Consider the following 23,507-nt stretch of genomic DNA (forward strand, 5'->3'; position numbering starts at 1 on the left):
TACAGTTTAAATTTATATAATATGTATGTCAAACATATCTCAATAAAACTGGAAGAAAAAAATTAAATAAATAAATGAATAGAAGTTCCCTTCATGACTCAGTAGAAAGCAAATCTGACTAGCATCCATGAGGACACAGGTTCAATCCCTGGCCTTGTTCAGTGAGTTAAGGATCCAGCATTGCTGTGAGCTGTGGTGAAGGTCGCAGACCCAGCTCAGATCTGGCATTGCTGTGGCTGTGGTGCAGGCCGGCGGCTACAGCTCCAATTCAACCCCTAGCCTGGGAACCTCCAAACGCCATTGGTACGGCCCTTAAAAAAAAAAAAAAAAAGATAAATAAATAAATAAACAAAATTTTTAAAATCATGATGATTGATTCCGAAAAAAAACAAAAGAAAGAAATTAGATTTACTGATGCCCTATCTTCCAGATACATTTTAGGTAATACGAATTAGTACTTACCTGAAAACTAAGTCTTCAGAGAAAAATCAGAACATTAAGTTTTTTTCAGATGAATGAAAATTTGACTCCAATATTTATGAAAAATGTATGACACCATTAAAAATACACTAATTGAGAATTTTTAAAATTCTTACCTCAAGTATCATCCCTCAATATACATCATGTTTGCTGCTCTATACAAATTACATGATATTTATTTTTTAAAGCCTGATACTATAAGTGTAGTCTATTGCAATAGCTATTGACCCCAAAGTCAAGAAGCTAATTATTCAAAATACATCTTTAATTAAAAACATATCAGAAAATCTTTTGGGGAATCTTTATTGTCTATGATGCAAATAAATATAATGCACAGCATGGCAACTATAGTTAATAACACTGTACTGCATATTTGAAAGTTGCCAAGAGTAAATCTTAAAAGTCCTCATTACAGGAGTTCCCGTCATGGCTCAGTGGTTAATGAATCCGATTAGGAACCATGAGGTTGCCGGTTCGATCCCTGGCCTTGCTCAGTGGGTTAAGGATCTGGTGATGCCGTGAGCTGTGGGGTAGGTTGCAGACACAGCTTGGATCCCGAGTTGCTGTGGCTCCGGCGTAGGCCAGCAGCTATAGCTCCGATTCAACCCCTAGCCTGGGAACCTCCATATGCCACGGGTGCAGCCCAAGAAAATGGCAAAAAGTCAAAAAAAAAAAAAAAAAGTCCTCATTACAAGAAAAAATTCTCTCTGTATGGTGACAGAGGTTAGACTTATTTTGGTGATCATTTCACCAACCTAAATTATTATGTTGTATACCTGAAACTAAAGTCATACCTATGCCTAGTATACCTCAAAATTTTAAAATAATAAAAAATAAACTAAAAATTAAAAATAACTGACTCGGGAAGTTCCCATCGTGGCTCAGCAGAAACAAATCTGACTAGCATCCATGAGGACACAGGTTTGATCCTTGTCCTTGCTCAGTGGGTTAAGGATCTGGTGTCGCCATGAGTTGTAGTGTTGGTCACAGATGCAGCTCGGATTCTGTGTTGCTCTGGCATAGGCCAGCAGCTACAGCTCCAATTCCACCCCTAACCTGGGAACTCCACATGCCCCCACTGTGGTCTTAGAAAAAGACAAAAAATAATAATAATAACTGACTCAAAGGCTATGGCTTCTAAGAATCATTCTAAAAATGTTTCATAATACTGTTAATAATCTTTCAATTACTTTAAAATACATATCTTAAAAGACTTGCCATAGCCTTATTTCTTCTATGCTAGCAAACTTCACCCAGCTCCAAGATTTGCAGCAGAAGTGGAAAGTCAAAGTATATAATAAATACTGCCAAACTCCATAAGAAGCATTAAAAAAATACAGAAAACAATTATTTGCATAAGTGCATACATAATTCATGTGATTGAATATTCATTCACTTTTAATGTCAAACCCAGTAAATTTTTTTATTTAACAACAAAATATAACAATTTATTTATGCCTATTCTCTCATAAAACATTCTCACCTCTATGGAATTTTAAAGTGGATATCTAAAACCGAAACTCCTTCATTTTTAATATTACTACTATTTCCTTTATTTTAGGGCAAAATAAGAACGTCCATTTCAAAGAGCCTACATAGGAGCTCCCATTGTGGCTCAACGGGTTAAGAATCCAACATAGTATCTGCGAGGTTAAGGATGTGATGTTGCTATGAGCTGCCAGTGTAGGTGGCAGACACGCTTTGGATCCAGTGTTGCTATTGCTGTGGAGTACATGGGCTGGCAGCTGCAGCTCCAGTTCAACCCCTAGCCCAGGAAGTTCCATATGCCTCAGGTAAAAAGATAAATAGATAAATAAATAAATAAATAAATAAATAAATAAATAAATAAAGCTACACAAAAAGGGTATAAAATAAGTGCAAACAACTCCGGGAAAAATATATAGATAAATATGGCTATACAAAAAGATGTAAAATAAGTGCAAACAACTCCAAGAAATCTATGGTTACCTATTTAATTTTCATTGCAAATAAAACACATGCACTCAGAGTGAGAAATTGAGATACTAAACCCCTTCCAGGGGTTCCTTACTTTCCTATGTTGATGTGACAGCAAAAAAGATACTGGAGTATACTGAAAGATTCCACAATTGAAAAAACACAGACATATGTATATATTCTACTGTAAGAGAGACAGAAAGCAATGCAATCTGTGAAGAGACGAGGATGAGGTTCTACAGCTGGCATAGGTGTTACCTCCTACCCCCAGTCCTCATTACCTTGGAGGGAGATATGAAGATCATCGATGCCCAAGGAGATGGGTTGATCCTCGGTGGGAAGCACAGGACTCGACGCCATCCTTTGACTCCGTGGAGATTATATCATGTCCATCTCAGTTAAAGAAGTAAACTAAAAACCAAAGGGATAAATGCCAATTAGTGATGCTGCAGCTCTGCCCTTCTAGTAAACATGCATTGCCAGAAACTGCTCTCCAAAAGAATCACCGCTTTCTAGTGAGTGTTTGGTTAGCTCATGAGGAACAAAGTGACTACGCCTTCTTTTTTGAATCATAATCAAGATTTTGCCCTATGACCTCTTCAGGCCCTTTGGAATTGCAGGCAGAACTCCACAAGAGCTAGTACTTCGGATTCTCTACTAGCGGTGAAAAGGAAAACTATGCAATTAGATTCTGTAACTTACCCAGAGAACATAAAGCTGACACAAACTGATAACTTCACTGTTTGTGTGTATTGTTATTAACCTTCAACCTACATGGATTTCCTTTAAAACTTTCCATTTAACTTAGTTCCTTTTCTGCTCCATATTTGTTATCATTTATTGGAAACAAAAAGAACTGGGTCTTCAGAGTTGGCAAAGTGAAACTAAAAAAAACTCTATCAAAAAGAATGTTTTTACAAGTTATCTATTATAGTGAATTGTTTTCCCAAGTTCTTATTTTTCCACCTACACATTTCTTTCTCTACTCCCACTTTGACTCTTAAGGAATCCTTCCAGGAAGAGTAATTCTTACTGCGGAACTCTTAAAAAGCCCTGCTTCATCATGTGTACGTTACTTATAATATCCAGGGGGCTGAGAATAAAACACTGACTTCTCCCATTCAGATGATGACTTTCTTATCAAAATGAACCTAACACAATATGCAAAAACATAAAATGTATTAGGAGATGGAGAGAGGAATAGATAAGTGTACAGATATGTGATCAAGTACAGCAAAACGATAATGGCAGAATCTGTGTGTTGAATATGTGAATGTTCATCCTTTAACTTTGCTGTGTATCAGAAATTCTTCATAATAAGATGTTGGGGGGGCACTAAAAAAATAAACCTGAGGTCAACAGCCCGATCAATCACTCATATTCAACAGACCACTTTCTTAAAATGCCAGGAACAAAAACCATTCAACATCTAATGCTGGAGCCAAACTTTGAAAATCTTTCAAACCCATCTTCCCTCTCTGTTTATCATCCCAAACTCCTTTATCACCTCTCCTATGAATCACTGTTCTACAATATTTTACCTACCAAATAAACTATGTTCATTAATTAATAATTAATTTGTTTCATCCTCTGAAGTAAGCTGAATGAGAGCCTGCCTGAGGTAACATTATTCCTATACTAAGTTGATAGAGTTCTAACCAAAATAAAAAGCAACTTGTTAGTTCAAATGAGCCTGTTCAGCCTATGACTGATAAAGGCACAAGTGTCCTCAGTTTTTGGTGTACTAAAGACCCCTACCACCCCTTCCCAGACAGAGAGCTCCTGAACGCAAAGGAAAGACAAATCACTTCTTCATGATGATGGGAGAAAAAATGAATTCCAGAATGAAGTTCCTAAGGGTGACCACTATTTCATGCCAGGACTTTTTTTTTTTAAAGGATAACAACAATAGCAGCAAACACTTACATAGCACTTACTATATATAGGCACTGTTATAAGCATAGCTGTATGAGCTAGGTACTATAATTATCTCATATTTGAAAAGACAAAACTGAGATGCACAAATATCATATATAGTTGTCAAAGACACAAACCTAATAAATGATGGAGCTAAGATTTGAACCCAGGTGATTTTGGTTGCAGACTCCATGCTCTTAGTCAATTCAGATTGGTAATGGATTGACTCATAGTGCTAGCCAGAGCTGGTGAACGCTTTGCCAGATTTCATTTCACTCATTTATTCCGCAAGCATTTATATATGTTATACACTGCTCTCAAAGAAGTCAATCTTCTGGGGATGACAGATGAGACATACTGAGAGAAATCTTCTACAAAATGGTATGGAAGCAAAAGAGAAAGCATGTCCCACCACTTGAATCTGGAGACAGATGTCATGTCAGGAATGTATTTCATAAAGAACGGCATCTCACTCCAAATAGTCCTGTAAGTATTGTTCAAATAATATCTCAAATTTAATGACTCTGAGAGCCACCCATTGCCATTCAATATCAAATAAACATAAGTAATCAAATGTAGGGGAAAGATTTTTAAAAAAAACGTAACAGAAGCAACAAAATGCAAAAGAATCAAGACATGTTCCTGTGCTAGACTGGCATGTGGGATCCACTATATTCATATTAAAGTTACATAAAAAATTAGCATTTGTTTTTTAAAAAAAAAACTCTACACCTTAAAATAACTATTTGTCTGGAGTTCCCATTGTGCAACAGTAGAAACGAATCTGACTTGTATCCATGAGGATGCCGGTTTGATCCCTGGTCTCATTGAGTGGGTCAGGGATCCAGCGTTGCCCTGGGCTGTGGTGTAGATCGCAGACATGGCTGGGATCCTGAGTTGCTGTGACTGTGATGTAGGCTGGCAGCTGCAGCTCCAATTTGACCCTTAGCCTGAGAACTTCTATATGCCATGGGTGTGGCATTAAAAAGCAAAAAATAAATAAATAAAATAACTATTTGTCTGAAAGTTTTCATTTTTCTTCTTCCTTCCTTTTTTTTTTTTTTTTTTTTTTTTTTTTTGCTTTTTAGGGCTGCATCCATGGCATATGGAAGTTTCCAGGCTAGGGGTCGAATCGGAGGTGTAGCTGCCAGCCTACACCACAGCCTCAGCAATGTGGGATCCCAGACACATCTGAGACCTACACCACAGCTCACCAAAACACCAGATCCTTAACCTACTGAGTGAGGCCAGGGATCAAACCCATGTCCTCATGGATACTAGTCAGGTTCGTTCCTGCTGAGCCATGACAGGACCTCCCAGGTTTCTATTTTTAACAGTGAAAATTTATTAGGAAACTAGTCAATAGAACATAATAATTTTTTATTTACTAAAGAATTTCCTAGAGGTTCTAAAAAACGTCCATCAAAAGTAAAATCTGGGAGTTCCCGTCATGGCTCAGTGGTTAACAAATCCGACAAGGAACCATGAGGTTGCCGGTTCAATCCCTGCCCTTGGTCAGTGGGTTAAGGATCTGGCGTTGCTGTGAGCTGTAATGTAGGTCGCAGACGCGGCTCAGATCCTGCGTTGCTGTGGCTCTGGCATAGGCCGGCGGCTACAGCTCCGATTCAACCCCTAGCCTGGGAACCTCCATATGCTACGGGAGCAGCCCAAGAAATGGCAAAAAGACAAAAAAAAAAAAAAAAAAAGTAAAACCTAACTATGAAGACCGAATCAATGCAAGTATTGATCCAAATACTGTCTTAGTACAACTATTTATCAAAACATGCTACAGAGGTCATGGGGATATGATTGAAGACAATACATAATGACATTGCCAACACAACTGTTTTTTGCTTTTGGTTTTTGGGGTCTTTTTTTTAATGGCTGCACCCAAGGCATATGGAAGTTCCCAGGCCAGGGACTGAATTCAAGCCACAGCTGCAACCTAAGCCACAGCTGCAGCAATTCCAAAGTCTTTAACCCACTGAGCCAGGCCAGGAATCAAACCCTTGCCTCCACAGTGAGTGACACAAGCCACTGCTGTGGGTTTCTTAACCCACTGTGCCACCATGAGAACTCTGCAACACAACTATTTTTTGGTGAGAAAGAGTTCGCATCTCCAGAGAGGAATTTACTTGCTAAATGGGGCTCATGAAAAACTACAACAGAGTAGAGAAGGAAAGCTTTGAGAGACTTCTCAGGATCCAGACTGCGAAGCTAGAAAGAATATGTAAAAGGAAGGCAGAGAGAGGAGAGAGATGGCCAGGAACTCAACAAGTCAGCAGGGTCTATCAACCAAAATCCTGAGGGCCACCCTATATTTGGGTTGAAACATCCCAGTGGGTAGCACGAGGCCGCCCTCTCAGGTGGGGTCACAGCACCCTCCAGGTCTCCTTCCCAGGCAAAACTCATTGCCTTACTTTTCATTTTCAAATAAAAGTTACACACTATTATGTAACATCAGGGCTCAGGAGGAAAATAATGGATCATCTTCAGGCACATACCAAAGATTAGGTAAAGAATTAACTAGTGGCATTAAAGATTCGAAGATCAAGTAGAATCATATGAAACTGTGTTTTTAAAACCCATGTAGGAGTTCCCATCATAGCTCAGTGGTAACGAATCCAGCTAGTATCCATGAGGTCGCAGGTTCGATCCCTGGACTCACTCAGTGGGTTAAGAATCTGGTGCTGCCATGAGCTGTGGTATAGGTCGCAGACACAGATCGGATCTGGCATTGCTGTGGCTGTGGTATAGGCTGGAGATTGCAGCTCTGATTCTACCTCTAGCCTGGGAATTTCCATATGCCACGGGTGCAGCCCTAAAAACCAAAAAAAAGAAAAGAAAAGAAAGAAAAATCTTGGCATTTACTTTGCATTATTATGATTAGAATTTCTGCAACTCAAAAATGAAATCTGAATAGAGATTTCTCATGAATGGAATTGTGAGTGATTTTTATTTCCTTCCGTTCATTTATCTGCATTTTTAAATTTTCAAATGATGAATGCCTATTTCTACTGCAATAAAAATGTTTTTGCTTTTTCTTTTTTTTTTTTCCTTATCTTTTTTTAGGGCCACACCCGCACATACGGAGGTTCCCAGGCCAGTGGGTGAATCAGAGCTTAGCTGCTGGCCTATGCCACAGCCACAGAAACGCAGGATTCTTAACCCATTGAGTGAGGCCAAGGATCAAACCTAATTAACCTACATCCTCATGGATGCTAGTTGGGTTCTTAATCCACTGAGCCACAAGTGGAACTTCCCTTTTTTGGTTTTATTTTAATGAATTGACAATGAATGAGGAATAAAGGTATTATTTAGTTAAAGGTTTGCTCTTCAATCCCTATGCTATGTAACATGCATATTTATATCTTCATAATGAGGAAAATACTCAACTTATTGACACAAAGAAAATACTGAAAAAATTCTTCAAGTTTGTCAGAAATCTCTAGAAAAGATTCCTAAAAGCCTTTCTGGTAGTTTAACAGGTCTCTTATTTCTTCACTATTAGAATGTTTGCTAAAGAGCCCTGCTGTTCTAATTGCTCTGAAAAAAATCACTGAGTCCACAGGGAAAAGGGGACATCTGTGTCATCTTCAAAGGATGATCAGAAGACGTATGTACCATAGCAGGACATATTAAGTACATTCAGGTCATTTTTTAACAGAGTGATTTAAATCTCAGCATTTTCCATGGGTTGCCTCTCCGCACATTTTTTTTTTTCTATTTTTCAGCTACACCGTTATTTATGGTCCACCAAGGAATTCTGAAGGATCTCCCTTTAGTTAAGTTATAGAGCTCTTCCTAGCAACTGACAGTTATTAACTTTGATCTGCCTACAAGCTCACAGAAGAAAGCTGGTTACACATTTGCAATAAGCTTCTTCATCTTTTTTCTGTTAACTCTTTCTGTGTTGTTATTTGTCTTTTCAACATCATTTGACCAGAAGCAATTAGTGTAAATTCCCAGATCCACTGATTTAAAAGTCCAATCTCCTACCCCCTTTCAGGCACTTTATTTTTCTAATGACCACCACAAGATGTCAGAACAATCAATCCTAACTATTCACTGCACTTCTGAAAAACAAATATGTAGCAAATCTCTGGCTAAGACACTGTTGCACTTGCTATCACACAATGAAGCAGTGTCATTCACCAGCTAATACCAACTGAGCCACTAAACCATGCACTTCAACCATGATAACAGCATTCTGAGTGAATGTAGCCACTGCTCTAAAACAGCCTTCTGTTGGCCTTGACCAAGTCCCAAATTCTCTAGGCTGCTGTGTCCACTGATACAGGAAGGGAATATCTTATAGGGTAGTTACTGGAGTTCAGTGAAGCACACAAAACTAAAATCTGCAGTAGCAACTAACATTTACTGAGTGCTTACTATGGTAGATACACTACAGTATTTACTACCATCTGTGAAATGAATTTATCAGGATTATCGCATTTGTTTTTTTTGGTTTTTTTTTTTTTGTCTTTTTGTCTTTTCTAGGGCCACGCTCACCGAGGCATATGGAGGTTCCCAAGCTAGGGATCTAATCAGAGCTGTAGCCGCTGGCCTACACCAGAGCCACAGCGACGCAGGATCTGAGCCGTGTCTGTGACCTACAGCACAGCTCATGGCAACGCCAGAACCCCAACCCACTGAGCTAGGCCAGGGATCGAACCCACAACCTCATGATTCCTAGTCGGATTCGTTAACCACTGAGCCATGACGAGAACTCCCATGGGTTATCACATTTCTTAAGCAGCATTAAAAAATTAAAAGTGAATCCCAATATTAAAACGAAGAGTAGGAGTTCCATGGTGGCTCAGCAGGTTAAGGATTTGGCACTGACATTGTTATGGCTCTGGTTACAGCTATGGCGTGGATTCAATCCCTGGCCCAATTTCTCCATTCATCGAGTATAGCCAAAACTAAATAAAGAAAGAAAGAGTGAAAAAAGTTAACGATAGAAACTTCCAGTGCTACAAAACCTGATGTGTTAAATCAGCACAGATCTAGAAAGCATGCACTCAGGAAGTAATTATTTTTAATTTTCATCAGCACATTTTACCTAGAAATTCTGCCCTTGCAGCCCACACTTCAATTTTTAAAGCTCATGATTCCCTCAGAAAAAGTTCTTTTGTTACTACATTGTCACCAGTCTCCCAAAGAGCTTGGAGATAACTTTAAGGGTTAAGTATTGAAAATGATTTGCGTTTGCTTGTTTTGTTTTGTTTTTTCATATAGACCTCTTCATTCCTTTTGCCATCACCTCTGCCCATGACACTATTACTTTGTTCCTAAGTTGCTACTAAAGATTCCCAGCTTTCCTACTAACTCTAGCTTCTCCACCTCTATATTTGAAAAATCCCAAAGAGAACCAGGATTGGTGGTAAAAGACACAGAAGAGGTTGAGAATGAGACAGAGCTCTGAAAATGAATGGGAGAGAGTGTGTTGAAGATCAGGGCTGATAGCAAGACTTGACAAGTATGGATAGCAAAGGCAGGACCCCAGCCCTCACCAACCCCTCCAACTCAATGAACACTGGCAGTCAGATCTCTTCCCAGTCCTCTTGCTCCACCCACAGATGGGATTTAAGAGGATTCTTTTCTGGAAAAAGCAAAGCCCTAGGAAGGGCCTCTAGAGACTGATCTTTGAGGTTCCTCAACAGAAAGGTCAGTTCCCTGCCAAGCACCCTATTGTGAAATTCCACTAACTGGCTTTTTCACGCCTCACTCTTGAATATGATTGGACAGCCAGATTACCAGACATTTAAGAAAACCCTACAAGGATGAAAGAAAGAGACCAAACAAATACAAATGAGACACCTGGAGGGACCAGCAAATGTAGGAAAGAAAAGAAAAAGAAAAATAGAAGTTGGTAATTGAATTTTTTTTTTTTTTGGTCTTTTTGCCATTTCTTGGGCTGCTCCCGTGGCACATGGAGGTTCCCAGGCTAGGGGTCGAATTGAAGTTATAGCTGCTGGCCTACACCAAAGCCACAGGAGCACAGGATCCGAGCAGCATCTGCGACCTACACCACAGCTCACGGCAACACCAGATGGATCCTTAACCCACTGAGCAAGGCCAGGGATGGAACCCGAAACCCCATGGTTCCTAGTCGGATTTGTTAACCACTGAGCCACAACAGGAACTCCGGTAATGGAATTTTTTAGAAATGACATCATAAGATGAAATTTATTGCAAAGCTTATAGAAGGATTCACAATATCAGTTACAAAATGAATCAACATTTCTTCCATTTTACACCCTCACATGACAATGCACTATATAACAAGAGATATAGTTTACTGTTTTACTTCTTTTTCTTCTTTTTTTTTTTTTTTGGTTTTTAGGGCCCCACCCATGGCATATGGAAGTTCCCAGGCTAGGGGTGAAATTAGAGCCGCAGCAGCCAGCCTACACCACAGCCACAGCAAGATGGGATCTAAGTCACAACTGTGACCTACACCACAGCTCACAGCAAAGCCGGATCCTTAACCCATTGAGCAAGGGCAGGAATCAAACCTGCAGCCTCATGGATACCCATTAAGTTCGTTACTGCTAAGCTACAACAGGAACTCCATATTTTATATTTTGTATGCTAATACATTTCACTATTTTTTTCCTTTAACCACTAGATTTTTAACTATATCAAAACAAAAAGTCATATTCTATGGGGCAGAATTAATTTTAGAAAGTCCTCATGAAATCAGACTTAGTCTTGTTTATAAACAGCCACAGCCACACATATGCTAAAATGGGTGGAAACTAAAATGCAAGAAAACTATCTTGGCAGGATTGAATGCTTAAAGGTTTTAATTGCAGCCTTCTTGAACAAGCACTGTCGTTTGTTCTATTTCCTCCAAAAGACAAAAGTCAATTTCATCCTCAGTGATAGAAATGGTTAATACTACGCAGAAGCTCAGCATGAATTTAAAATTCCACAGGAATCTGAAAGTTACCGAGGCAATTTTCCTTCTTAGGATCATAAAGTCTACAGAATTAGTAATAGTAAAATGGGCAGGATATCAGTTTTGAGCACAGGAGAGATATCTTGGCTTATGTTTCAAAATTATCATCTAGATTGATGTGTGGGAATAAAATATGGCACAAGGAATGAAGCAGGAAGATGAGTCAAAAGGTGACTAGAGGATGGATGGTCAAAGGGATGGACAGAGAGATGATAAGTGAGAAAGCAAGGATGCTAAAACGTTAATGGTAGAATCTAGGTGTCGGGCATATGAATATTTATGTAAAATTCTTTCAACTTTGTTGTATATTTGAGAATTTTCATAATAAAATGCTGGGAGGAAAAGGTTATTAGTCATCCAGATGGTGATGGCTGGGACCAGGACTGCAGGAGGAGAAGGGGTGAGTGATCTGTGGTCGGGTTCTGAATATATTGTGAAGATGGTGCCAACAAGGTTTCCTGACTGATTTGATGGCATGTGTGAGAGAAAGAAAAGAATAAGAAATGACTTCAAGGAGTTCCCATCATGGCTCAGTGGGAATGAATCTGACTAGTATCCATGATGACTAGCTCAATCTCTGGCCTCGCTTAATGGGTTAAGGATCTAGCGTTGCCATGAGCTGTGGTGGAGGTCACAGATGGTGGAGATCACAGATGCGGCTCGGCTCTGGTGCTGCTGTGGCTGTGGTGTAGGCTAGCAGCTACAGCTCCGATTCGACCACTAGCCTCTGAACATCTGTATGCCATGGGTGCAGCCCTAAAAAGACCAAAAAAAAAAAAAAAAAATGACTTCAAAAGTTTTGACCTAAGCAAAAGAAGTATGAAGTAGCCATGACCCAAACCAGAGACAGGTGCAGGTAAAGCAGGTTTGGGAGCAAGGCAGAAGTCTAGTTTTAAAATTTCAGATGTCAGTTCCCTGGTGGCTCAGCAGATTAGGATGCAGCATTGTCACTGCTATGGCTATGGTCACTGCTGTGGTTCAGGTTCCATCCCTGGCCCAGGAACTTCTACATGCCACCAGTGTAGCCAAATAAAATAAAATAAAATTTCAGGTATATATTAGACATCGGCTCTGAATCAGGGTAATTTGTGCAAACTCCAATTATTTTTCAAAGTGAATGCTTCATGCCCCATGGGAAATGCAGCTAGCAGGATCAAGTCAGAACCAGGATGATGGACCTTGACAAGGCAATAAGAAAGGAACAGGGAACTATGAAAAACAAAAAACAAACAAACAAACAAAAACCTCAAGTGCTTGGTTTAATCAGATCAAAAAAGGGCTATAAAATAAAATGAGATCATCTCCTATAAGAAAAATAGAAAAGAAATATAAAGCTTGAAGGGTCAATCCAGTGGCTCTAACATCCAAATGAGAAAATAAGAGAAAATTACCAAAGAATACAAGGAGATTTTTCTAGAGCTGAAAAGAGTATTATAAGAGCACAATGAGTGCCCCCCAAAATAAATTTTTTAAAGACCTTCAGCAAAACACATGGTTACAAAACTTCAGAATAGCAAGAATAAAAAACCTCCCAGAGGATAAAAACCAGACCACACACCAAGGAACAAGAACTAGAATAGCAACAGACATCTGCACAGTCATAGTGGACAACAGAAGACAGCGTGGAATATCTGAAATGTTCTGAGAAAACCTAAACATAAGAGCTGAAACTATAAAACTCTGAAAAAAAAACATAGGGCAAAAGCTTCATGACATTGGATTTGGCAATCATTTCTTGGCTATAACTCCAAAAGGACAAGCAACGAAAGAAAAAATAAATTGAACTACAACAAATTTTAAAACTTCTGTTTATCAAAGGACACAATCAACCTAGTGAAAAGGCAACCCATGGAATGGGAGAAAATATTTGCAAATTATGTATCTCATCAGAAGTTAATATCCACACTACAGAAAGAACTCCCTCAACCCAACAACAACAAAATAAACAACCTAATCAAAAATGGCAGAGGATTTGAGTTCAACATCATTAATTTTTAGGGAAATGCAAGTAAAAACTACAATGAGATGCCACCTCAAACTGATTAGGATGGTTACTATCAAAAAAACAAAAAAACAAAAAACCAGCAAAGAAGTTCCCATTGTGGCTAAGTGGAAACAAACCCAACTAGTATCTGTGAGGATGAGGGTTCGATCCCTGGCCTTGCTTAGTGTGTTAAAGACATGGCATTGCTGCAAGCTGCAGCGTAGGTCACAGACATAGCTTGGATCTGGCATTGCTGTGTAGGCTGGCAGCTACAACTCTATTTTGACCCCTAGCCTGGGAACTTCATGTGCCGTAGGTACAGCCCTAAAAAGCAAAAGGAAAAAGAAAAACAAGAGAATAGCAAGTGTTACCAAGGATGCAGAATTGGAACTCTTATGTACCGTTGGTGGAAATATAAAAATGGGTGCAGCTGCTATGGCAAACAGTATGGCAGTTCCTCAAAAAACTGAAAATAAAATTATCATCTAGCAATTCCACTTCTGGGCATATACACAAAAGAATTGAAAGCCAGGTCTCAAAGTGATATTTATACACCCATATTCCTAGCAGCATTATTCATGACAGCCAAAAGGTAGATTGTTCATCCACAGATGAATGGATAAACAAAATGTGGCAGGTATATACAAAAGAATATTATTCAGCTTTAAGAAAGAAGGACATTCTAAAAAACAAAAAAAGAAAGAAGGAAATGCTGACATACTACTACATGGTTACAAGTTGAGGACCTCAAGCTAGTTACAAAAGAAATAAGCCACTCACAAAAAGACAAATACTGTAGGATTCCACTTCCGAGGTACCCACGGGATTCATAGTCATAGATACATAAAGTAGAACAGTGGCTGCAGGGGTTGGGGAGAAGGAGGAGGCATTAATTGTTTTAAATAATTTTTAATTGTTTAATGGATATAGAGTTTCAGTTTTGAAAGACGAAAGATTTCTGGAGGTGGACAGAAATGGTTGTTACAGAACAATGTGAATATACTTAATACCACCAAACCGTACACTTAAAAATAGTTAAATTGATAAATTTTTTTCCTTTTCTTTTTAGGGCTGTACTCACAGCATATGAAAGTTCCCAGGCTAGGGGTCAAATTGGAGCTGTAGCTGCCAGCCTATGCCACAGCCACAGCAACTGAGGATCTGAGCCATGTATGCAACCTACACCACAGCTCATGGTAGTGCCAGATCCTTAACCCACTGAGCAAGGCTGGGGATCAAACCCACATCCTCATGGATCCTAGTCAGGTTTGTTAATTGCTGAACCATGAAGGGGACTCCCTAAATTGGTAAATTTTACATAACTAATATTACCACAATCTTTAAAAATCAGAAAACTCTTTTCTATCCAGCTGAAGTTCTAATTAAGTTGTAGGGTAGAAAAGAGTAATTTCTTAACACGCAAGATTCCAAAAAACTTATGCCCTATGCTCTCACTCTTAGAAAGCTACTAGAGGGAGCTCCCTGAGCTCTCTGATAGTCTCACGGTTAGGACTCAATCCTTTCACTGATGCAACACAGGTTCAATCCCTGGTCTGGGAACTGAGATCACACATCAAGCCGCTGCCCATAGTCAAAGAAGAAAAAAAGCTAGTGGAAAAGTTATTTCAACAAAAAAAGAAAGCAAAACAAGGAAGAGGAAGGGAAGGAATCCAACAGAAAAGAAACTAAACTAAACATAAGAAAAACAGAGACTAGATACCAGACACAGGAGAAATAAAAGGAGGTTCCCAGGATGACCTCCATGCACAGATCAGAGCAGGAAAAAGTAGGGCTCTGAGAGAGGTGTAGGGTAGGAGCTTCAGGGAAAGCTGAACTGGAAAGAGGGGATGTGAAGACAGGAAGAAGTGAGCAGAATGAAGGAGCACAGACTGATGTCTCAGGGAAGCTGAAGAGCTGTCAGAAGAGTGAGAGCACTTTAGGAATTCAGCTAGCAGAGCTGGAGGCTGATGTGCAACAACAGTGATGAGGGTAGATATTCTCATATTAAGTGAAGGAAGTCAAAGACAAATTATCATATGATGTCACTTACAGGTAGAATCTAATATGATACAAATGAACTGATTTACAAAACAGAAACAGACTCACAGACATAGAAAACAAACTTAAGGTTACCAAAGGGGGAAAAGGGTGGGGGTGGGATAAATTAGGAGTTTAAAATTAGAAGATGCAATCTACTATTCATAAAATAGATAAACAAGGTCCTACTGTATAACAATGGGAAGTATATTCAGTATTCTGTAATAAACCATAATGGAAAAGATATGAAAAAGAATACACACACACATATATATATATAAATAAGAAACTGAATCGCTTTGCTGTATACCAAAGACTAACACAACACTGTAAATCAACTATACTTCAATTTTTAAAAAAGTAGAAGAGTTGGAGGCTGTGGTCAGACAGTATTTGAATTAGTGATTTTGAGGATGGTGCAGCTCCTGGTAAGACTTCCAATTTGGAGTCTGAGAAACAAACCAAAAAGAAACTCCTACCTCCATTCATTTCATAAAGAATGTGTGATTTGCACATGTTCACCATTCTTCTGGGTAAAAATCCTGAGAGGTTTGGGAGAAAAGGATCTAGGGAGCTCTCATCAGGTGACCTCATTTTTCTCAGGAAAATAAGTAGTCAGGTCATCTGTTAGGTGTGGGGGAGCAAGGGGAGAGGAGGGTCCTTGAGAAATGAACAATGCTAGGAACAGGCCATAGTCGAGAACCTGAACAAACCAAGGAGAGAAACACACGAGCAGAAGGAGGATACTGAAGGCGCATGAAGGCGGGGTCAGCACTGGCTGCAAATGGACCCAAACAGCATTCTGGGTGCAGGGATCTCCCAGGAGGACTTGACATCTGACTGATGTTCAGGTAGGAGTGGCAACAGGTGGAGAATTAATAAGCTGAAAAACGCTCCAAAAATGCACTTAGTCACAAGGACACAATTTTTAAAATGTTCACAGAAGAAGTTTTTTTTTTTTTTTTCAGAGCTGCACCCATGGCACATGGAAGTTCCCAGGCTAGGGGTTGAATTGGAGCTACAGCTGCCGACCTACACCACATTCATGGCAACTTGGGATCCTTCATTCACTGAGCGAGGCCAGGGATCGAACCCGCATCCTCATGGATACTAGCAGGGTTTGTTACCTCTGAGCCACAATGGGAACTGCCTGGAAGAACTATTTTTAACAGAAAAAGTGGAAACAGCCGAATCCCATCAATAGGTGAATGTATACATTGTGGTTAATTCATACAAGGGAAGACTATACCCCACATTTCAGAATGAATCACCAGTCTCAGCAGGGTTATACATCAAAACTAAAATGTTGGAGGGTAGAGGGTAGAGTAAGTGCAAAAAGATTGATATACTCTGAAGTTATTTATGTATTTTATGGGAGTTTTAAACACCCATAAACATACATGGTAAAAAGAAAAGAAGCATGCTCAGGAATGATACCCACCAACTTCAGGGCAGAGGGCAAAGGATTAGAGGATGGAACTTCAGCTCTATAGTTAATATTTCTTTCTTACAAAAACTTAACATCTAAGTAGGGAGTACATTATAGATGTTAGAAATATCCATTCTTTTTTTTTTCCACACCAAACTTACAATTATTTTATTGAACAACACATTAAAAGTTGATTCAGACATCTTAACTGACTTCCTTTCCCCAGATCAATTTACATTATTAGATTTTAAACTATTTTACCATCTGCTGACCCATTATCAATCAAATAAATTACCAATGGTTTATAGTAAGTGGTAAATATATTTAACAAAAACATCATTAAGAGCTATTCATTCTTAACATTTTAAAATTGTAATCAAGTTCTACTTAGGGTAGAGAAGAGAGATGAAACGGTTGAAAGAGCCCTAGACTTAGCATCAGAAGAATCTGGCCTTGGTCCCCGCTCTGCCACTGACCTCACGGCCTTGGATAATCATCAGCTGCTCTAAGGTCCCATTTCTTCATCTGTGAAATGATTTTCTCTGAGCCAATTCAGAGACTTTCAGGTTCTTGCCAAAGAACCTAACCTGAAGCTCTCTGCTGTGCATTTGAAAACATGGGATTACAAGAAATGATATCCATGAAGGAACGCCTGCAAGACTGAAAGTCCACCCATTCCTGGATGTGGTCTTTGGATCCTGTCCAGCCATAGGGAGCTGTGAACCCAAACTGTATTGTTTTATCCCCTCAGAGAAATGCTTTTATTAAAACATATTCTGGCATAATCCCATAAACCTCACTGAACAGGATATTACAAAAAACAGTCTAGAGAGACCTACCGTTGTTCTGCTTACACAGGAGTTCAGGAGCAGTTTTTAAGCCATGGTGTTCCTTTTATGAGAACACGCTGTGGAAAAATTCTCTCAGGTCTCAGTACCAAGAAAAACTGTGATCCTGAGCATTTATTCTTTTAATCCAATGACCATGTTACTTTTATAAACAAAGTTGCCCTCTCTTTATTCTGGTTGATATAACCCAGCTCTGGCAACAACAAATCACTGCACAGAAAACAAGGTGTTTTCCCACTGCTTTCATTTAGCTACTCTTATTTTTCCTTCACTGCAATCCCCTCATTTATTTTTTTACTCTATTGAATTTTATGTTTCTCTGCAAAATACTTCAAACTTTCTCTAGAATAAGGGAGGGTACAAATAATTGATGTTAAAATAACTCAGACTTACAGACTTTTGTAAGGACAGGATGAGATAACATAGCATGTTGAAAATTGCAAAATGAGATAACAAATGCAAATTATTCTTCATTGGTGAGAAAGAGAAATTTACTAGTGGAAGATGACAGTTTATGTACTTTCAGTAAATGAGATGGTTTGTCTAGGGCCTCACCTGTAGCATATGGAGGTTCTCAGACTAGGGGTCCAATCAGAGCTACAGCTAACGGCCTACGCCAGAGCCACAGCAACAACAGACCCGAGCCATGTCTGCAACCTACACCACAGCTCACAGCAACACCAGATCCTTAACCCACTAAACAAGGCCAGGGATCAAACCTGCAAACTCATAGTTCCTAGTCAGATTCATTTCCACTGCGCCACAATGAGAACTCCAAATGAGGTGTTTTTTTTTTAAACCTCCCTCAATGTCAAGTCACTTGAAGACATCTAGATCCCGGTTTTAAGCTCCAAGAAGAGATCTAACTGGCAAACAACACGTGAAGCATCCCTAAAACACTATGAATGACTCTTTTAAGTTGTTTTTATTATAGTTGATTTACAATGTTCTGTCAATTTCTACTGCACAGCAAAGCGACCCAGTCTATGAATAACTTTCTTCCTTATTCCATCAACCCTGCCGGGTTCTGTCCGTTCCTGTCCCATTGTCTTGAACCAAGTGCGAAGTACCTGTAGCTTCATTTCCATGGCGATCCTAAATCAATGGGGAGTCCTGCCTGGAAGCAATGGTTTAATAAAGCCTCTAGTGGGAGGTGAAACAGTGAGATCAAGGGCAAGGAAGAGCTGAGGGATGTAGGTTGGCTTATTATTATTCATCAGAAAAATATATTCCTGGGAGTTCCCGTCGTAGTGCAGCAGAAACGAATCTGACTAGGAACCACGAGGTTGCGGGATCAATCCCTGGCCTTGCTCAGTGGGTTATGGAGCTGGCATTGCCATGAGCTGTGGTGTAGGTCGAAGATGAGGCTCGGATACTGCGCTGCTGTGGCTGTGGCATAGGCCGGCAGCTGCAGCTCCAGTTAGTTAGACCCCCTAGCCTGGGAACCTTTATATGCGGTTGAGTATGGCCCTAAAAAGCAAAAAAAAGGGGGGGGAATACATTCCTAAGAATTCTTTCCACTCAAGAATATACATTTTCCTACTGAGCTGGGAAAAAGAATGAAAAAATGCCATTGACAGCAACATGGATGGACCTAGAAATTATCATACTAAGTAAAGTTAAGTCAGACAGTGAAAGACAAATATCATGAGATCACTAATATGTGGAATCAAACAAAAATGATACAAAAGAACCTAAAAAACAGAAACAGACTCAAAGATGGTGAAACCAAATTCATGGTTACCAAAGGGGAAATGTAGGCCAGAAGAGATAAATTAGGGGATTAAGACTGACATATGAACACTACTGTATATAAAACAGACAGGTAACAAGGACTTACTGTATTGCACAAGGTAATCTATTCAATACTGTATAATATCTTATATGGGAAAAGAATCTGAAAAAGAATGGCTGTATGTGGAGTCCCATCATGGCTCAGCAGAAACGAATCTGACTAGTATCCATGAGGATGCAGGTTCAATCCCTGACTTCGCTCAGTGGGTTAAGGATCCATGAGCTGTGGAATAGGTTGCAGACATGGCTCGGATCTGGCATTGCTGTGGCTATGATGTAGGCCAGTGGGTACAGCTCCATTTCGACCCCTAGCCTGGGAACCTCAATATGCCCTGGGTGCGGCCCTAAAAAGACAAAAAAAAAAAAAAAAAAAAAAAAAAAAAAGAATGGTTATATGTACATGTATATACTTTGCTGTACACCTGAAACTAACACAACTTCCTAAGTCAACTATACTCCAATAAAACTTATTAAAAAAAAAAAAAGAATGAAGAAAAGGACATACATTTTCCATGATTATACTGCTTGTGACTAAATTCTCACTCTGCCCCTCCCCTGTGCCCCTCATCCTTGCCCCTCCATCTCCTCTCCCTTGAAGATCAGTGGTCTAGGCTCTACAGGGTGTTTTTAGCCTCTCTCTGCCCCAGCCCCTTCTCATCACAGCAGAGCAAACACAAGCTGAATGTTCCATAAAACGCCAGCAATAAAATGAAAGAACCGGAGTTCCTGTCGTGGCGCAGCAGAAACGAATCTGTCTAGGAACCATGAGGTAGCAGGTTCGATCCCTGGCCTTTCTCAGTGGGTTAATGATCTGGAGTTGCTGTGAGCTGTGGTGTAGGTAACAGACTCGGCTCAAATCCCACGTTGCTGTGGCTGTGGCGTAGGCTGGTGGCTACAGCTCCAATTAGACCCCTAGCCTGGGAGGGTGCGGCCCTGAAAAAACAAACAAACACTTTCCAAATAGTGAGCAGAAACAAGCAAGTGGGTAGGTCCTCTTGCCATTCAGGAAACCGGCTTCAGGTGCACTGGCCTTCTTCCCCAAGAAGTAGCTGTGTGACTAACAGATTACTTACTCTGGTCCCTACTCCAGGAATGACCTCAGCCCTGCACCCCAGCCAAACTGGCTGGAGCACTGACTCCAAAGCATCACCTTGTTCTTGTTAGCCTCTTCCCAGCTGAAAGGCTGGAGTAAACTGAAAGCATCCTGACATTCACTGAGGCAGAGGCTGAAGATCCTGAATGTCAATCTGAGATGCCTGCTTACCTGGAGAAACCCACCCCTTACAAGCTCTACCACTGAGCCAACCAGTCCTTTTGGAGCAGATTCTTTAGCCCTGTATCTTTCTCAGGCTTTCAGTCTTTTTCAGCCTTTTTCACCATGAGCTCTGAGGGGGGCCTATGTCTTGTTTGCTGTTGTGTCTCTATCATCTAGCACAGAGCAGGTACATAATAAATGGTTAAAGAAAGGGCAAAAGAGTGAAAGAGCAAAAGAATTAACAAACTACAGCAACACTGTGGAGGACACTGTTTCTACAACTCAGCTATGCTCTAGGAAGCCCTCCATTATAATGTTTCTTCTTTTTCTTTTCTTTCTTCTTTTTTTTTTAAGAATTTAGTGTGCTAGAGAAAAGAAACTCATGGACTTGGAGAACAGACATGGGGCTGCCAAGGGGGAGGGGGAGGTAGTTGGATGGACTGGGAGTCTGAGGTAATAGATGCAAACTATTGCTTTTGGAGTGGATAAGCAATGAGATCCTGCTGTATAGCACTGGGAACTATCTAGTCACTTGTGATGGAACATGATGGAGTATAATGTGAGAAAAAGAATGTATATATGACTGGGTCACTTTGCTGTATAGTAGAAATTGACCGAACACTGTAAACCAACTCTAATGGAAAATATAAAAATTGTTTACCACAAAGAAAGAATTTAGTGTGCTAGGAAACACTTCATTTCCTTGGAGAAATGGGTTTTGTTTTTTTGTGGTTGTTTTTGTATTATTTTTATTGTTTTCCTTTCTGAAAATAAGAACCACATAATTAGTGTTCCTTTTTCCCTTTGGCTTTCCAGAAACACAGAGCTAATCCTGAGGTCAAACTGTAGCAATTATGTCCGCTCTTAGTTATGCTTGTTTTTCCCTAGTCTTTGCTTCATTTGGGGGTTTTACTCTTTATTGACAGGTAATATCTTATCTTATACATATTCTGTTGTGCTCATTTTAAATCCTTTATGAACAAGATAAGAAATGAACTAGTTTAAAAACTCAATGAACAAATAAGTAAGCAAACAAAAACTCAGAAAAACTTTAATATACAAATATACACATAAAAATAATTTTGAAATTCAGTTCTTTCCAAGTCACAGGTTTTTTGGGGTTTTTTCTGATTTTTTTTTTTTTTTTTTTTTTTTTTTGGTCTTTTTAGGGCTGCACCTGTGGCATATGGAAGTTCCCAGGCTAAGGGTCAAACTGGAGCTGCAGCTTCTGGCCTGCATCACAACCACAGCAACATCAGATCCTTAACCCACTGAGCAAGGCCAAGTATTGAACCCGTGTCCTCACAGAGACACCATCAGATCCTTAACCCACTGAGCTCCAATGGGAACTACTGGTATTTTTTTTTTTTTAAGTTACAATTTCCTCTTTGGATACCTCCATTTGGATTCTTCCCCTTCCTCTCATTTTTCACAAGATTTTTTTCTCTCTAAATGGCCAGAATTCTTGGCAACAACAAACTGAATTACCCTCGAATGTCTTCATAGATGTATTTTAAGGTAAAAATGCCTACTTCTACTTGCAATGATATTTTTCTTGAGTTTTCAAGGTTTCAAAAGAACTTTGATCCCAAACTATTCTGGGAGAAAGAAAGGATGGAGGTGATGAAAGAATTCTGTTAAATTTACAAAGCTGTTGGGGTTAAAAGATGCAAACTATTGCCTTTGAATGGATAAGCAATGAGATCCTGCTGTATAGCACTGGGAACTATATCTGGTCACTTATGATGAAACATGATAATGTGAGAAAAAAGAATGTATACATGCATGTGTGACTGGGTCACTTTGCTGTACAGTAGAAAACTGACAGAAAACTGTAAACCAGCTATAATGGAAAAAAATAAAAACCATTAAATTAAGAAAAAATTTACAAAGTTGAACTAGTCTTACTAAGCTGTGGTCAAAATGGTTGCATGTTCACTGGCAAATTCTGAAATGACTGAAACTTTTGCGAAAATATGTGCAGGATGTCACTGTGATTTTAATGGTATTTTTTCCAGTGTTTCAAGTAACATAACTATATGCATGAATTTTTACACGATTCCATTGGTTAGCATTTCAAGATTTGCTGTCTTTAAAAATCTCAAACACTCCCGAGTTCCCACTGTGGCACAGTAGGTTAATGATTCAGCATTATCTCTCTGTTGGTGTGCAGGTTTGATCTTTGGCCCAGCGCAGTGGGTTAAGGACCCAGCACTGCCACAGCTGTGGCATAGGCTACAGCTGCAGCTCAGATTCAATCCCTGACCTGGAAACTTCTATATGCCGCTAGTGCAGCCAAAAAAAACAAACAAAAAAAAATCCCAAATATTGGTCTCTCCAAGATATTTAAAATAAATATTTCTAAAATTGACATGTTTGCCAGCAAATACAATAGCCAGAAATATACTGACTGTTAAAATGAGAAGTTTGTTTCTGAAATATACTATTTCTTTAGAAAAATATTTGCCAGTTTTGGTAGCAGCTACAGAAAAACTTTCACACTCAGAAATTAATTTGCTATTAAAAATGGGAAAAGGAAGGATAATTTGCTTTTTTCCTTTGGCCTAAACTACTGCAACCAGCCCAAATGACACACATCTTTATCAACAGATGCACCAGCTGCTACCTGGCCAGGTATCCATTCTTTCTCTTTAACTGTGCTCTTACAGAGGAAAATAACAAAATTACCCTTTTTCAGATAAGGGTTTCTTTTGCCTTATAATGACCAAGTCCCACTATAGCCCTCAATTACATGGGTATAATTACTAAGTTTCTTGCTTAACTTAGAAATTTTCTGACCCGATTTTATTCTACTACTCAAGCTTAGGATAAATTTATTA

The 23,507-nt window shown here is 39.4% G+C and overlaps 1 protein-coding gene across 9 annotated transcripts in view; it reads right to left on the reverse strand.

Moving 5' to 3' along the window:
• SYNE2 (spectrin repeat containing nuclear envelope protein 2) overlaps window positions 1-23,507 on the reverse strand; it is a 442,988-nt gene that overhangs the window by 294,967 nt on the left and 124,514 nt on the right. For 8 of the 9 annotated variants that reach the window (XM_021074160.1, XM_005660039.3, XM_021074116.1 and 5 more), the window contains one exon: window positions 2,718-2,847. In XM_021074160.1, coding sequence (XP_020929819.1) covers window positions 2,718-2,796 — 79 coding nt within the window. In that variant the 5' untranslated portion in view covers window positions 2,797-2,847. Of the gene's footprint in view, window positions 1-2,717; window positions 2,848-17,246; window positions 18,215-23,507 lie in introns of those variants that run through there. The other variant, XM_021074129.1, reaches the window with a different exon arrangement.

The sequence above is a fragment of the Sus scrofa genome, chromosome 1, assembly GCF_000003025.6.
Source record: "Sus scrofa isolate TJ Tabasco breed Duroc chromosome 1, Sscrofa11.1, whole genome shotgun sequence".
Classification (NCBI taxonomy): Eukaryota; Metazoa; Chordata; class Mammalia; order Artiodactyla; family Suidae; genus Sus; species Sus scrofa.